Raw genomic sequence first — 17,641 nt, 5'->3', positions numbered from 1 at the left:
ACAAAGATGGCGGCAAAGGAGGCTGCGGGATGACGTGACGTTAGCGCGGACTCGCCCTCTGGGAAATCGGGTTTCCACCCCCTGCGCAAGCCGTCCTCCGCTCTCTGTCTTACGGCATCTGCCTGAGTCCGCTTGACGGCGCCTTTGCGACAGCAGGCCTCGCTCGACGGCGAGGAAGCCGGAAGCCTCTGCCGCCGTCGTCCCCTCCCCGTCCCCGCCCGCCCGGTGCCGCCGGAGGTTGACAGGTCGAGGCGGGGAGGCGGCGGCGGCGGCGGCACAGCCGGGCGCCCGAGACGGAGACTCCATGGGGAACGCTCCGAGCCACAGCAGTGAAGACGAAGCGGCCGCCGCGGGGGCCGAGGGCTGGGGTCCGCCCCGGGACTGGGCCGCGGACTCGGGCACGATCTCCGGCTCGGGCCCCCCGGCGCCCGCGCTGCCGCCCGCCGCGGCGCTGCTGGAGCCGGCCCGACTGCGAGAGGCGGCGGCGGCGTTGCGGCCCGCGCCGCCCTGCGAGTCGCTGGTGTCTAGGCACCACGGCGCGCTCTTGCGCTGGCTGGAAGAGCGGCTGGGCCGCGGCGAAGAGTCGGTCACCCTGGAGCAGTTCCGGGAGCTGCTGGAGGCTCGTGGCGCCGGCTGCTCGGGCGAGCAGTTCGAGGAGGTCAGGACCGGCTGGCGACGGCGGGGCGGGGGCAGGCGGGTGTGCGGAGGTGGGCAGGGGCTCTCGCGTGGCCCGGCGGGACCCCGCAGGGTGCGGGTTCTGAGAATGGGAGCTCGCATCCAGCCCGTACAGCGCGGGGCACGGCTGCGAATCTCTTCGACCTCTGCTAGAGGCGTGGAAAGCCTGGACTAGTCCGTCCTTGATCGGAGGAGCTCGGCAGGCCCGAATGTCTTTGCGTGTTCCTGTAACACAGACATTTGTGCTGTTGCCTGGCGCTGCCCCGACTGCTCTCCGGAGCTTCCTGATCAGGCTCCGGGACGGTCGAAGGGAACGGAGGCCTGGGGATCAAGGGAGTGGCCGTGCAAACCCTTCTGTTTTATTGACCGGTGGAGTTGACAGAGCACCTTCTGAATCCAGTGTGGGCGCCTAGCAAATGTGGGGGGAGAATGACATGCACTGGGAAAGCTCACGTTCTAAAAGCCGTTCTCATCACACAAAAACTAGCTTTTCCAAAATACACATTTGTTTTTAGATAGTAAGACTCATTTAAACCTCCGTGTAACCTGAAACTGACAGGCAAATGCCAGGTTTCCCGGCGGCGCTCGTAATGACACAGTTTGGGGCATAATCACTAACATCATCTCTGTTAAATCACCAACAGCGAATTGATCCGGCAACAAAATATTTTTTTCTCGGAAGGGGTGTTAGGAATTACTTGTACGTTTCATTTTACAGTTAAAAAGAGAGCTGATCCAGGGTCTCCCACTGACTCGTTGGCAACCTAAGACCTAGCACTCAGATCTCTTGATTTGTTTGCTTCTTTGTCTTACGTCCCACTGCCTTCTTCTTGGGACCCTATTTCTTTAACTCCACGGTGTTACAACAAAAAGATGCTTAATTTGTGAAGGTGAGTAAGCCGTGTAGAATCTTCAGTGTCAGTGAAGGGTGAGCATGTAAGGCAGTAAACTGACAGGTGCTTGTAATGCCATTAAAAAGTGATGTGCACTTTACAGCCAGAGGCCTTTAAAATACTTTAAGAATGTTTTCCTGTAGGGGCGCCTGGGTGGCTCAGTCGGTTAAGCCACTGCCTTCGGCTCAGGTCATGATCCTGGAGTCCCGGGATCGAGTCCCGCGTTGGGCTCCCTGCTCGGCGGGGGGTCTGCCTCTGACCCTCTTCCCTCTTGTGCTGTCTCTCATTCTCTCTCAAATAAATAAACAAAATCTTAAAAAAAAAAAAAAAGAATGTTTTCCTGTATATGGTCAGAATTAAGATAATAGGGTTTGTATGTTTCTTATATTTTCTTTTAAAAAATACCTGTAAGACATCCCAGTTCTTGAAGATGTGGTCATACTAGTTAGTGAAGGGTCTCCATCTATATATATTAATTCCAAGAGTCCGCATAATGCTTCACTTTCTAGCTCTGGGTGTATTAACAGAAAATGAAGGGGCGCCAGAAAGAGCTGTGTAGATCTGTTGAAGGAGTTGGCCCATTTCCGAATTGTCCGGAAGAGAATGGAGAGAAACAGTATTTACATTGAGAGTGTCTGACAGGACTAGAGCTTCAAGCAGAGATGACAGGAGTCCTTTTTAAAAAAATACTTTATTTATTTACTTAGAGAGAGAGAGAGAGAGAGCATGGGCAGAGGGAGGGGCAGAGGGAAAAGCAGACTCCCTGCCGAGCAGGGAGCCCGATGCGGGACTCGATCCTGGGACTCCAGGATCATGACCTGAGCTGAAGGCAGTCGCTTAACCAACTGAGCCACCCAGGCGCCCCACAGGAGTCCTTTTGTAAAAAATATTTATTTACTTAGAGAGAAAGAGAGAGAGAGAGAGAGCATGGGCGGGGGGGGGGGGGCAGAGGGAGAAGCAGACTCCCCGCCGAGCAGGGAGCCCGATGCGGGGCTCGATCCCGGGACTCCAGGATCATGACCCGAGCAGAAGGCAGTCACTTAACCAACTGAGCCACCCAGGCGCCCCATGATTTTATTTATTTGAGAGAGAGAGAATGAGCGAGAGCACATGAGAGGGGGGAGGGTCAGAGGGAGAAGCAGACTCCCCGCAGAGCAGGGAGCCCGATGCGGGGCTCGATCCCAGGACCCTGGGATCATAACCTGAGCCGAAGGCAGATGCTTAACCAACTGAACCCCCAGGCGTCCAAGGCCAAGAAGTCCTTAGGTGTGGTCCAGAAATCACTCAAGGGTTATGATATTTTTCATTGGGCAAATATTTGTTGGGCAAATACTGAGTACCAGGCACCTGGATGACAGTGGACAAAGCAGATACTTGCTCTTAAAGAGTATGTGGTACTGAAGGAGACTCACGTGAACCCAGCAATTATAGGTATAGTGAGTATTAGCCAAAGGAAAGTGTAAGGGAAAATATAGCAGGAGGATTTAACCTCACCTTGGAAGTCAAGGAAAACTTACCTGGAAAGTCACATTTCAGCTCAGATTCAAAGGGTGACAGATAACAGACGAGGAGCAGAAGGGTTAGCGGTGTTTCAGGGAGAGGGAATTCCATGCACAAGTCAAAGTCCAGAGAATGGAGAATCTGGAAGAATGGTGTGATGTATGAGGCTTAGATAAAACTGCTGCAAGGGACAGAAAAGTCAGTGCATCAGTAGTTTAAACAGTAGACAAGTTTCTGGGCGCCTGGGTGGCTCAGTTGGTGAAGCGTCTGCCTTCGGCTCAGGTTGTGATCCCTGGGTCCTGGGATTGAGTCCCACATCAGGCTCCCCCTGCTCTGCGGGGAGCCTGCTTCTCCCTCTCCCTCTGCCTGCCACTCCCCCTGCTTGTGCTCTCTGTCAAATAAATTAATAAATAAAATCTTTTAAAAAAAATAGTAAACAAGCTTCTTATGAAAAAGTCCAGGTGGGTAGTCCAGGTTTGACATGGCAGTTTCAGTCATCAGGGACCTGGCCCCATCCATCTTGTGCTGTCATCCTCCACAGGCACCTTCTACCTAGTGACCCAAATGATTCCTTCAGCTGTCACTTTGTGCATTACAACGGCAGGAAAGGGAAATGGAAGGAGAGGGCCACACCTCCTTTCTTAAGGGCAGGGCTCACCTCCCATTGGCTCAAGCCCAGTGACATGGCCACACTGAGCTGCAAGGGAGGCTGGGAAAGATTTCTATTCAATGGCCATGTATTTAGCTGAAAAATAAGGATGTGATTACTGAGAAAGAGGAGGACAGATACCGGGTTGCAATAACACACATGGCTAGATCCTTGAATGCAGAAGGAGAAGAGCAAGGCTAGAGAAGTAGGCAGGAATCAGGTCATGGGGAGTCCTTTGCAGCCTCTGTTATATAGGAGTTTGGAAACTGGAGCAAGGTACATGATGCTGTGGCTGCCTTCTGGGGAGCCGGTTGTAGAGGGGCTAGAGTGGGTCCAAGCAGATCAGTTAGGAAGCTATTACGACAGTTCAGGTAAGAAACTAAGTGGCTTGGGGCTGGGGTGATGGCAGCTAAAATGGCATGAACAATTTTGAGAGCTATTTAGGAAGTAGAATAAGCCCCCTTGAGACTTATGTGTGAGCAGAGGATTAGAAGGGGAAAGGAATTAAGGATGACTCCACCAACATTACTGTCTTAAGCAACTGGAAAGGTGACAGGGCTGTTTATTGAGAACAGAAACTTCTCAGGAAGGGAAGACCTGGAGACAGAAGATGAGTTTGGTTTGGCCATGCTGAGCTTAATGTGTCCATGGGGCAGCTAAGTGGAGGTCTCTCTCAGACTGGGAGTCCTAGGAGAGAAGACTGCTTGAAATACAGTCATCTGTTTGTTCATTGGGTTTTCATGAGAAAATAGCCACATTGTTTCCTCCTAGTGTGACGTGTGTGTGTGTGTGTATGTGTGCTCTGTGAGAACTTAAATCCCTTGGAGGTAGTCCGTGGACTGTTGAGCATAGTTAAATCCAGAGGTCGTTCAGCCACTGTAACCAGAGAAATATATGGGAAGAAAAACCTGAGTGGTTGTACCTTCCTGTTATGAAACTCAAAATCACAGTAGTCACACTGTGGCAGAAATAAACATTAAGGAGTCAGAAGCCCAGCAATCAGAACTGGTGACTTGTAAAAGGTTGCAAGTTCGTTATTTTACTTTTGTAAAAATCCCTGGGGCCACCTAGAGCTGTGTCATAGGGTATTAAGTATCCATCCACCAAACTCACAAAATACACGTTTGGAAGTCTTCTTTCACATCTGTATAGCTATCCCCCCTCACTCTCTACAATGTGTTCACATGCCTGGTGTCTAGTGATTTAGGCCAGCCGTGCAAGGCTGGGGGGTGACCCCAGCCGCCACAATGAGGATGAGACTGAAGACACGGTAGGGTTCAGGGACTCGCTCAAGTAAGATGGGAAAATAAATTCTGGGACTAACACTCTAGTGTGAGTCTTCTGACTCCAAGCCCTGTACCCTTCCTCCTCTAAGGACCTGTTTCTCTGGGATTATTTTTCTTTAGTCTCACCATTTTTCTTTCTTTCTTTCTTTTTTTTAGCCTTGATTCTTTAATTTTTCCCTACATGCTAAGGGAGACCTAGCAAGAATAATTCAAATTTGAGAAAAAGCATCGTGCATTTTTCCTGAAGCCTCTTCACCTTTATTAGATTTGGTACGGGGACAGTTGGGGTTGGCCTGATACTGAAATCTGGTGACTTTCCCTTCCTGCTGGTTAGCATTTGCTAGTTGAAGAGAGCAGGTCTGTCTGCATGTGAAGGCTTAGCCAGGGTTTGAAAAGCCGATTGGGATAACTCACAGTGGTTGTCCTGTCCGTAAGTATGGAGTAATTATACGGAGAAATGTCCAAGAAGATAAGTATTAGCCATATGTGTGATTCCGTGCTCTAAAATAAGTCTGTCCTTTGGTTTGAGTAAGTAGATAATTCTGTGTCTTAGTTAATTTTACACGTAAGCTTGTGAAAATGTATTGTGATACTTCAAGATTAAAGGTTTAGGGGAAATGATAATAAAATGTCTTTATAGCAACTGAAATGATGAGTTTTTTCCCTTCTTTCATTTTATGAGACCCAGCACAGTAGAGCAGGTTACCTTTGGTATACATTAGTATTATAATGCCAAGTATTTCCAAGTTTTATATGCCTGCTCTTGGGCTCCAGATCGGCAGTGTCATCTGTGTCCCCCCAGGTGTCTTGCCTTCACGTTCCCATGACCTTCGTTGTTGGAGGTGGTACCCTAAAGAAGTTGCCGGAGTTGTACTATAGATCAAAGTCTGAAGGTTTATCATTTTATAGTGACATACCTTCTCTCGTGATAGGTGTGGCCCATGGGGAAGGACCCTGGTTTGGTCCTGGGGAGCAGTAGCTACTTGACTTTTATACAGATGAGGAATAGCGTTAAAATTAAATACCTGTTTGACACCAGAGATTAGAGAGTCTGTGTTTGTGCTCTCAGTATGCTCTGCTTCCAGAAAATTATGTAGTGTGTCGGGCAGGAAGAGGTGCTGAACAGAGGATGATGGCACATGGCTTTCAGGTGGGAATTTGAGAGAAATAGGCCTTATTTTACTAATTTGCCATACTAGCTCTGGTGCTTCCTTGGTGAAATTCATTAGGCTGTGAAGTCTGCGGGCAGGACCATTATCGTCCACCCACTAACCGCCTCGGCGCAGCTGTGGTAGTAAGTGCGCTGCCCCCACGACCCTCAGGTTGGGTTAGCAGACTGACTCGTTCTCCAGCCTCGTACTTTCTAGTCAATCTGTAACCTCGGAGTGGTAAGGTATTTTTTGATGTTTGGGGAAACGGTTAAATATAGTTATAGTGGGGCGCCTGGGTGGCTCAGTCGGTTAAGCGACTGCCTTCGGCTCAGGTCACGATCCTGGAGACCCGGGATCGAGTCCCATATCGGGCTCCCTACTCAGCAGGGAGTCTGCTTCTCCCTCTGACCCTCCTCCCTCTCGTGCTCTCTGTCTCTCATTCTCTCTCGCAAATAAATAAATAAAATCTTTAAAATATATATATATATAGTTATAGTGAAACCTTAAAAAGGGTCTTAGCTTGGTTTAGAGGAAATTTAGAGAAAAATACCATTTGTCATTATCAGGTCAAAAGTTTTAATCAGTTAGTTTAGAATGTCTCTGAGCCCAAAAACTATGCTGATAGAATTATGCAGATGTAATTCTCTACCCTTTGAAGACACAGAGTGTGAGAGACTCCTGTCTGTGCGGGAAAGATGAAGCAGGTTACAGACATCACTTGCCCTCAGCTCAGAGCCTGCAGAGACTCCCTATTGCCTGAAGAGTCAAATACGCATTGCTCAGAATGGGCGAGAGCCCACGGGCAGGCCTCATCTGCCTCTGTTCCCCTGCTCGAGCCCTGTGCCCTAGCCAGTGGGACACCTGCCTTGTCCTGTGTGTGGACCTTGTTTCTCTCAGTTCTCCAAGGCTCCCTGACTCGGCACCATCACCCGGTCAGGACCAAGTGTTTCTCGTGGCATGGTTCCAGTGTCTTCTGTATAACTCTGTTTTGGCCCCGCCCTTGAGGCTCTTGTTGCCTGTTTGGCATTGGGAGCGCACTGTCTGGTCTCGTCCTGCCGTTTGGCTGTGAGGCCCCCCGCCCACCTGCCTGCGCTGCTCCGGCATACGGAAGGAAGCCTTCAGTGAGCGATGGCCGGTGATGGTGACAGGCAGTGTAGGAGAGAAAGATGCTGGGTGAACTGGAGGTTATTTAGACCCTGTGTGCTTTGCTGTGTTGGGGATGATGGTATTGGCTTCTCTGGAGAAGAAGAGCTAGAGAGGAAAGGCCACAGCTTTGTTCTACCTTCTCCTGATTTCCAAAATACCACTTCATCATGTCCTGTCATACTGTAGAAACTGCAGTGGCTCCCCATTGCTTTTAGAATCAAATGTTAGGTTAACCTTTTGGCCTGTATACCTTTCCACTCTTATCTCCTGGTGCTTTTTAGCCGGCCACGCCTATTCACAGTTTCTCATACATGTGGGGATTTTGTCCTTGGCTTCCTTTATCCCCTTTAGCCCTTTGCTCCATCCTAAGCCCTTTTCCCTTTCAGGAACCACAGAGGAGCATTTAACAGTAGCATGGAGTTTGGGAAAGGCTTCACCAAACCAGGGCTTGAGAGGCTGGAAGAATTTGCCAGGCAAAGGAAGGAAGGGATAGAGTTGAAGGTATAGCACAGGGATGCCTGGGTGGCTCAGTCATTTGAACATCTGCCTCTTGATTTCAGCTCAGGTCATGATTGCAGCGAGGTTGTGAGATCGAGCCCTGTGAAGGACTCTGTGCTCAGTGTGGAGTCTGCTTGGGATTCTCTCTCTCCTCCTCCCTCTGCCCCTCCTCCCCACCTTGCTTGCGTGTTTGCTCTCAAAAAAAAAAAAAGGTATAGTATATGCAGATAAATTGGGGTGAAAGAGTGTGGCAGAGTTTGAGAATGGCACTCCTTTGGCACCTTGTCTAGAGTATGAGTTGGGGGGGACCTTAGTAAGCATTGCATGCAACCTATCCCCTCCCCTTGCCCAATAAAAGAGTCCCTTCTGTAACATCCTGGACAGCTGTGTGGTGAGTCTGTTAACAGTGTCAGTGAACTTGCTGTTTTGTATGTCTACCTGTTTCACTGTTGTTCAGCCTGAGTTTCAGACTTGGGCTCTGGGGTCAAACTGCATGTGGGAAAATCCTGGTTCCACCATCCTCAAGCCGTGTGATTAACTCACACAACCACTCTGCATCTCAGCTGTCTCTCCTAAAAGATGCGCATGATAATGGTAGCTACCCTGTATAGTTAGCATGAGGATTCGACGAGTTAGTGCGCGTAGAGCTCCTAGAACAGTGCCTGGCACACCCTTGCTGCTGTTAGTGGTGTTCTTCTCTGTTGCTCCGGCCCTGCCCTAGGAGGGTTTACTCCGTCTTCTGACAGCCCTTTCAGACATGGAGGTAGCACGGTCTCACAGATGGGTAAACTGAGGCCGTAAGTGGAGAGGTGAGCCTCAGCCAGCAAGTGGCAGGACTGGGACCAGCTCCACATCTCTTATGCAGCTTGTTTCTCCCAGGTTGAACCAGTGTCCAGCCTTTGTATGAAGCCCCATGCATGCGTTCTGCTGCTCTGTGTCCCCATTCTGGTCTATGAGGATTTTGGCACATTCTCATGTGTACCGTGGTCTTGATCCCACAGGTGGTTAAGGAGGTTAAGCAGGAATGGTCTGAGCGTTGTCCTGTGTTGCCCTTGGGCTGGGGCCAATGGATGGAAATCTGCAGTCGACCAGTCTGCTTCTCTCTCTTGTCTGCAAGGTGGATCAATAATGGCCTTCTAACGAGATTGTAATAACAGTTCTTTGCAGTTTACCTGGCATAGTCTTGTTTGTGAGACCTTCGAGTCTTCACAACAAGCTATGAGGAAAGGTTGGACAGGAAGAGGGGTTGAGACTTAGGGGCCCAGAGTCTTGTCCCGGGTCTCACAGAGAAGTGGTGAATTTGGCACCATCCTTGCATCCACACTTCCCCTTAGCCTGACTGTGTTACACTTTTTATCTCTTACATGCTGCGTGCAGAGGGCCTGCACTTGGGTGCTGCCCGAATGGTTATGGTGTAGATGGCAAAGCACATAAGTGGGTGTGGTAGGAAGAGGCCTGAATCAGGAGAGGAGGAGGAAGATACAGCGGCCAGGTTACTGTCTGCATGGAGATGGGTGTTAGCTCCTTGGAAATAGGGGGCATTGCTTTGTTTTTAGAGAGAAGGTCGACTTGCTTCACTTTGCACAGTTAGGGCCAGACCCACTGTATTCAGTTGGGTTTGGGGCCCCATGTTCCAGGCTGTAGAGTTTCAAACTGTTGGGAATCTGGTGAGTGTTAACTTGCATGTGAAATATGAAAGAGAATAGAATGGAATAGAAAAGATCAGGGTACGTTGTATCTGATAAGAAAGTATTACATTGTTTCATGAGACTTTTATATCAGTATCACAGAAATGTATTTCTATTTTATTTTATTTTATTTTATTTATTTTATTTTATTTTATTTTTTTATTTTATTTTATTTTATTTTATTTGACAGAGAGAGATCACAGGCAGGGGGAGTGGCAGAGGGAGAGGGAGAAGCAGGCTCCCCGCGGAGCAGGGAGCCTGACACAGGGCTCTATCCCAGGACCCTGGGGTCATGACCTGAGCCGAAGACAGATGCTTCACCGACTGAGCCACCCAGGCGCCCCCCGAGATGTATTTCTTACAGTGGATCAGCCAGTGAGACTTGAGACGCACTGCTCTGAGGTTATGTCAAACTGGAGCGTCCCAGAGGGGACAGCCAGCATGGGAATGAGACTAAAGCCGTAGCAGATAGAGAACTGGCTGAGGGAGACTCGGGGCCTGTTGACCACCATGTTTAGTGATCCGTGGGCTGTTTTGGGGCAGAGGGATCAGATGTGTTCTGAAGCGCCCCATAGGTGGTGACATTAGGGAGACACATTTCCATTCATTATACAGAGAAGAGAGTTGTTGCTGTCAGAAGTGGTCAAAAGACATGAGCTTCCCATCACCAGTGTGTGTCACAGAGACACTGGAGAGGAGTTCAAGCCATGCGAAGGCATGTATGTTAAGAGATTGGTAGGTCCATTCCAATTTGAGGGTTTAAATAGATCTGGAATGATCAGTCTTCTCCTCCCTTAATATTCTCCAGTGGCCTCCTGGTACCCTTACTATGCGATGGAGCTCCTCAGCCTGATGGGCCAGGCTCTCTCTATTCTGACTTCTGTCTCTTCGTCTGCTGCCCTGCCTCCGAGCCACACCAAGCAGGAGAGTCCTCGAGGTCATCCATGCACTCTGTGTCCATGCTCACATTCTGGCCCCTCTCCGTAGGATGGCTGCCTCATCTCCACATGCTTACAAATTCCTAGTTACTCATTAAAGCTCAGTGCAGGGGTGGTTTTCTCAGGGCCATTTCCCCCGAACGTCCCAGTCCCTTTTGGGCTTCTGGCCTCTGGTGTGTCTGTTAGCTCCTGGCATAGTGGCACATAGTGTAGGATCCCAAATCATACCACGATTCAAATCCAAGTACCATTATTTACTGGTACTAACCTTGTGACCTTGAACAAAATACTTCACCTCTCTGTCCCTCACTAGTAGAAGGGTAGTACCTACCTTTAGGGTTGTTGCGGAAAATAGGAGTTGACCCAGCTGAGGTGCTTGGAGCTCTGCCTGGTGCTTAGTAAATACTCAGTAAATGTTAGGTACTGTAGTTGTTTATGCTATAGTTCTGTTGTGATAATCATTACACATCACATTGCTGTTGGTTTGCACATCCGTCTTTTCCAAGGCTGTGAGGATTTTGGAGGGCAAGGACTGTGCCCTGTTCATTTTAACATGCGCAGAGCCGAGCGCATTCGGGTGTATAGTGGCTGCTTATCAGAGGGTGTTGAGTGAGCGCGTGAGCAAACTGGATTCTGTGAAGTCCTGTAAAACAAGCTAGGTGTTAAGTGTTGGATTTGAAAACCTGTATGTTTCTTTAAAGACAATTTCCAAGCGTGGGAAGTTATGTATTTATTTGGTGAAGCTGTTAGCAATGCTGTTCAGATTTTTTTTCACCCAATATGTTTGTTTTTGTTTGTTTGAAAATTCTTTTTATTGTATTCATTAACTATTGATAGATCAACAGAATCTTTTTTTATAATTTTAATGTAATTTTTTTTTTTAATAAAGATTTCACCTATTTATTTCAGAGAGAGAGAATGAGTGGGGAGGGGCAGAGGGACAAGGAGACTTGCCACTGAGCAGGGAGCCCAATGCGGGGCTTGATCCCAGGACCCTGAGATCATGACCCCAGCTGAAGTCAGACGCCCGACCGACTGAGCCACCCAGGTAGTCCACGAGGCTCCTGCTAAAAGCAGTGGTCCTCCGTGCTCCCGCCCGGGGTTGCCGTCACTCCTCAGCTCCTGCAGCTGGCTCATGAGTGGTTTACCTGTGTATCGCCAGGCAGCATGTGTACATTCCTTCATGAGTTTCCAGTTTTAGACTTTGTTTTATTCCCGCTGCAGAAGGTGAGTCCTCAGTTGACTTTCCCCTTCCTGTCCGGGCCCGCATCCACGCATCTCCTTTCCTCCCTGCAGATCCTTTCATCTTGGTGTGGAGGTTATTACGGGCATGTAAATCCTGTACGTGGCTGAGCCATGCAGCGCTCCACGACTGCGACCCCTTTCTTACACAGCTTTGTATTTTCTCTGAGGTTAACAACAGAATTGGTACTGTTCTTGTGCTTACTTTTATGTTCTTCTGTCATTAATTTAACCCCAGATTCTCTGCCACTTGCCTGAATCTCTTGCAACACATTGGCTGTGTTCAGGCACACGGGAATTCCATCAGACTCACCTTCTCAAGAACCCTCTGATCCGCTTCATTCTGGACCTGGTGTTCTTTAGGTTGTTGGCATCTCCAGCAGCCGGGGATTCATTTTCTCTCTAGGCTGGACCCCATTCTTTCCCTTTCTTGGCCTATTCGGTTTTCTGGTGACTGCACCCTCTAGGAGCTTTCTGAATAAGGGAGCATTAACTAGTTTATTTTTTGAGAGCCTTGCATGTGTGAGAATGTCTTTTTCCACTCTCTCACAGTTGGTGGTATTTTGACTGTGTATTAACTACTGGGTTAGAGAGAGTCCCCCCAGAATGTTGAAGGCCCTGCGCCTATTCCAGCTCCCTGTGTAACTGCTGAATCAGCCTCTGATTCCTGACCTCTGACATGGACAGTGTGTCTTCTCCCTGGAAGTAGGAACTTCTCTTTCCTCTCCGTGTTATGAGATCTCAATACGATGTGCTTTTATTCACTGCGGAGGGTATTCAGCCTCTTCAGTTTCAAAACTCATGTCCTTCAGTTGGAAGAGATTATCTTGGCCCGTAAGAATTGTCATTTCCCTCCCTCCTGTTTCTGTGTTTCCTTCTCTGGGACTTATAGTATTTGGGTATTGGATTCCTGGACTGGTCTCCCGTTTCTTTTCCTCTTGCCTTGCCTAGTTTCCATCACTTTGTCTTTTGCTCTAGTCTCTGGGCACTTTAGTCAATTTATCTTCCAGCCTTTTGAGATTTATCTTCCCAAATCTGCTGTTGAGATTTTCATTTTGCTGTGGTATTTTTAACTTTCAAGAGCTTATGAAAATGTTCTGAATAGACTGTTTTCAGTAATAGTCTCTTGGCCTTTCATGACGATGCAGGGTCCTTTTTTATTAGGTGGTGGTGGTGGTGGCGGCTCCCCAACTCTGAATATACTAAAGCCACTAGGTTGTGCACTTTAAGAGGGTGAGTTTTGTGATATGTGAATTATACCTCAGTAAGCTGGTATTAAAAATATTTTTTGAAATATTTCTCTGAAGATATTAACGATAATCTTTTTGACATTTTCTTCTCCTCCTTTCTTTTCTCCAAGTTGCCATTTGTGTGTTTCCTATGAAGCCTTTCCTCAAATGTCCAGTTGTCCTGGGCTGGAAACTCCTATTAAAGAGTGGGAGACTAAAGAGGTGGGTTCTCCATGCATCTGGCTGGTGACGCTGAGCCTCACCGTAAGGTGAACGGGTTGGCCCCTTTCATGGGGAGCCCTCCAGTACCGGTGTGTCCAGGTCTGTCCTCATGGGCTTGTCTGGTGCCGCAGTCTCTTGCCTGGAGGGTGTGAGACTGGCTGCTAGCATTCTGGGAGCCCGAGAGGAAGAGTGAGTCTTCTAAACCTTTACCCTGTAAACTCTAGTGCCTGATATTTCCTCGTCCAGAGACTCTGTGCTACTGTCTCTGATGGAATCAACTCCCCAGGCTTCTGATTGGAGAGAGGATCTGGGGATGTCTTATGTTTGTTTGTTTAATGGAAAATTTTAAACAGAGGAAAGCCGAGATAAGCGTAGAATGATCTCTCTCACGTTCCAGTTCTAATAGGAACCAACTCAAGGCCAATTTTATTTCATCTAAATCCCACCTACTTTCTCCTCCAAATTATTATTTTTTTAAAGATTTTATTTATTTATTTGACAGAGGGAGAGAGAGATAGCAAGGGCAGGAACACAAGCAGGGGGAGTGGGAGAGGGAGAAGCAGGCTTCCCGCGGAGCAGGGAGCCCGATGCGGGGCTCGATCCCAGGACCCCGGGATCACGACCTGAGCCGAAGGCAGACGCTTAACGACTGAGCCACCCAGGTGCTCCTCCTCCAAATTATTTTGAAGCAGATCTTTTCCATCCACAAATACTTCATCTTATATAAAAGTTTCATTAAATATCTTAAGAGATGAGAACTCTTTAAAAAGTACACAATCCTACTATCACCCTTTCCCTTCAAAACAAAAAACCAATCCCGGGTGATTCCTTAAGGTCAGTATTACAGCCAGTCATTTCTAACTGCTTTTTAAAATAGGCCCCTCATCGATTACCTCCACCCTTGGTGGCGCCCGTGGCCACCAAGTCCTTGGAAGGCTTTTGGGGTCCTGCAGTGGGGAGCAGCCTGTGTCTCTGCTTTGCACAGCTCCAGCTCAGGGCTTCACTTTCTTGTGGAGGAGTGGCCAGCACTGGGCATCCGTCTGCTTTCCAGCTTCCAAAATGTTGTTGCTGTTGCATCACGTCATGTTCTCTTTGTCTTTGTGCTTTGAAAACAGATCCCTTCATGATACTGTCTTAGTGGAATTTCAGGAGGAAGTAGAGGTAAACGCATTTGTTTGCACACTCCTGATGGCTGGTGGTCCAGCTTGCTCGGAAGCCTTAACGGATGTGGTGGGCATTCCTTCCCAGAGTCCCTAATCCATCTTTCTACCCCATTGGCAACAGACAAGTCCATCTTCATAATGAGCTTTTCCCTCTAATGTCTTTTTTAATTTTATTTTTATTTATTTACTTTTGTCTTTTTTTTTTTTTTAAGATTTTATTTATTTTTGAGAGAGAGAGAAAGAACGCACGCACGTGCACAAGCACGAGCAGGGTGAGGCGCAGAGGGAGAAGCAGACTCCCCGCTGAGCAGGGACCCTGATGCGGGACTCCCTTCCAGGACCCTGGGATCATGACCTGAGCTGAAGGCAGAGGCTTCACCGACTGAGCCACCCCGGCGCCCTAACGTCTTTCTTAAATTAATTAATTAATTAATTTTTATCTTTCCCCTCTGACTTCTGTCTCACGACCTTTGTTTTTACTGGCCCTTCTTGTGACAGCCCATCCCAGGCACCTGTTCTTCACCCTGAAAGCTCATGCTTCTGCATGCATCCTCACGGGCAGTGTCTTCTCTCCACCACGATCTCTTTCCTCTGATCCCTTCCATTTCATTTCTTTTTGGTGGGGAGCTTCCAGACCCAACACAGCTTCCTGACTGGGTCTAATCAGAAAAGAACAGGGTGATATTTTCTCTCCTTTTGAACATCATCCTTTGAGTGGTGTAGCCATTGATCCTGTCATTTTTTTGGGTAATATTGTCAGGTTGAGGAAATGCACAGAGAATGCTTTGTCTTTCCCTCACACATTGCTCTAAACTCTGTCCCCCAGACTGCATTTATGCCCATGGTTTTTGGACCTGAGTGTAGGAATTTGCTATGTTCCTTTTAAACACTGTGTTTAGAGGTCTGTGGTGGAAATCGGGGTACTCGTGTCAGTACTGACACGGGGTACTCGTGTCAGTACTCAGTGGGACATCTCCATATTCCACAAAGAGGGAAATAAGGAAAAGGCAGGAGTTTTAAGGGAGAGGGAAGATTACTTAGAAAAGAAGGTGGGAGACTCCTGAAGTATTTCATGGTGAGGGATGTCTGTGAGTGAGTGAATCAGCAGGAAGAGAGAAGCCACTGATCTGGGAGGGACTGAGATCTGGGGAGAAAGGGCAGTCGCCAGGTGAGGAGAGTCTTGTAGAACATGGGAGGAGCCGGCGTCAGGGACACAGGAGAGGGTGACGACGCGGGTTCAAAAGCAGTCTAATGTGCTTTCATTGTATTGGACTCTGTTCAGATGCCGCTTAGTCCAGACAGCAGCCTGTGAGTTTGGTAATATTTGCTCCATCTTTCAGATCAAGGAGCTAAGGCTTCTGGAGGTAAAGGAATGTGTGGGTAGTCATATAGCCGGTTAGTGACAGAGCAGGATTCAAACCAAATCCCACACTGTACCCACTTCCCCAGATGGCCCAATACTGGCAGGGAGCAAGCTCGATTATGGCTAAAGGTTAGTGAAAACAGAGTGGTGGCATAGATAAGTATCCAGTTAGGTCTTGTGTCCAAAGAGTGTTTGAAAGGAAAAGCCCTGCTAAACCTGAGGTGCTACTCTGAGCCCAGTCTCCCACTCTAGCTTTCTATCTGGCTCTCTCTAACTTGCTGAAAAATGTTGCACTGCTTGCTTCCTGAAGTTATTTGGGAGAAGGGGATTAATCTCTTGAAAGAGAGATGAGATGATAAAATTGTGTGTATATGAAGTAATACTTGTACACATACATTCTGCAAAGCACAGTGAGTTACTGTCCTGAATTTGATTGTTCTCTGAATGATGTAAATGGACTCTTTGCCCAACTACCACAGGGCACTGGCAGCAACAAAGTGTCCAGATTTGGAACAGACGTGATTATATTGCATCTCTTATGTTGTAGGCCTTTGCCCAGTTTGATGCAGAGGGCGATGGTACCGTCGATGCTGAGAACATGTTGGAGGCCCTCAAGAATTCCAGTGGAGCTAATCTCCAGGGGGAATTAAGCCACATCATCAGACAACTGCAGGCCTGTTCTCTTGTCCCAGGTAAGGCTCTCACCTGAGTGCTGAAGGCCAGAGAGTGCTAGCGTAGGGCCAGGTTGAACTTTGCTGTCCTATGGGTTGTAATTAGGTAAGGTGAGGGCCCCGTGAGATAAATGTGCTTCTCCAGGAGTCTCTATTAAGCACAGGAACTGACTCAGTCTGTGCAATCATCTCCTTGGGTCCCCAGGACCGTGATGCTTGAGCAGTTCTACCATTTTTGTGAACTTTTGTTGTGAGCCTACCTTCCTTAGTGGATCTCTTTATTTCACTCTCTCAAGAAGCTGTCCCTGGCTCCTGGTCCTCTTAGCATCGCACATTTGTCTTTTGCCTCATGTCACCACTGTAATTAATTCATTACCCACTTATCTGTAAATGTCTGTCTTTACTCCTACACTGTGAGCTCCATGAGGATAGCGGCCTTCTCTTTCTGCTATGTCCTCACATTTAACACATTTTGGGTATATGGTAGGCACCCAGTGGGTTTTTTTGTTTGTTGGTTTTGTTTTACTAGAAAGCTATCGCTCAGAAATTTAAGTAATAATATAAGTAGCATACAAATTAAGTAATACTTCTTCTGCATTGTACCTATGAACAAACTTTGTGTTTTTGTATGGTTTCTTCTGGGGACTCAGAAGACAGATTCAAAGTTAAATTACCCTCCTTTTTTTCCAGTGAGAAAACAATTGAGTTTTTGAGAGGAAAAAACTTTGCATATCACCCTTTTAGCCTCAGCTTATCTCAGAACTTTCCTGCTCTGCATTCGGGGTCCTACTACTTAGCACGGAGCCTGGCAAGAACAGCGGTGGAGGCAGGTAGACTTGGTAGATACGTAGATGTGAATCTGATGGCCCTTGACCTCTCTGGCTTAATGTGGAGGCTGTGCTGAGCTAGGGAAGGATGACGTTTGTGTATTAGTGAAGAATGCACATTTTCATTCTTCCTCAAGTTGTCTTTAATTATGTCATCTTTATAGAGCGTTGTAAGTAGTCCAGACATATGAACTTTTTCCTACTCTCACGGCAGTTAAAATTATGCTTTGGATTATGTTTAGCTAAAGTATATCTTGGCATTTACGTATTGCTCCCGCTTTTGCACATGAGAAGCATCAGGAGCTTTACGTGGACACCTCAAACAGATGTTTGGGAGGGGAGGGATGGGGTGGAGATCAGGGAACCCACCCAAGATAATACTTACTGCATTGTTGCTCTGGGGAGATTAGGTGAGAAAAACGCGGGGTTCGGATCCCGAGGTGTTTATGTACCAGAGCTGTGACTGGGACGTTCTTGTCAAAATTTTCTGTCACCGCTCA

General features: G+C 47.9%; 1 protein-coding gene across 3 annotated transcripts in view; it reads left to right on the top strand.

Annotated features, from left to right (window-relative positions):
- The first annotated feature begins 149 nt into the window (after positions 1-149).
- The window catches only part of ZZEF1 (zinc finger ZZ-type and EF-hand domain containing 1), a 101,906-nt gene continuing 84,414 nt past the window's right edge, over positions 150-17,641 (top strand). For all 3 annotated transcript variants that reach the window (XM_064583084.1, XM_045890151.3, XM_045890150.3), the window contains exons 1-2: positions 150-658; positions 16,191-16,335. In XM_064583084.1, coding sequence (XP_064439154.1) covers positions 305-658; positions 16,191-16,335 — 499 coding nt within the window. In that variant the 5' untranslated portion in view covers positions 150-304. The remainder of the gene's footprint in view (positions 659-16,190; positions 16,336-17,641) is intronic.

Source organism: Mirounga angustirostris, unplaced genomic scaffold, assembly GCF_029215605.1.
Source record: "Mirounga angustirostris isolate CCGP_5_RB_7025 unplaced genomic scaffold, mMirAng1.0.hap1 SCAF_17, whole genome shotgun sequence".
NCBI lineage: Eukaryota > Metazoa > Chordata > Mammalia > Carnivora > Phocidae > Mirounga > Mirounga angustirostris.
Note: the sequence above shows the minus strand (reverse complement) of the source record. Positions and strands in the feature narration are given on the sequence as shown.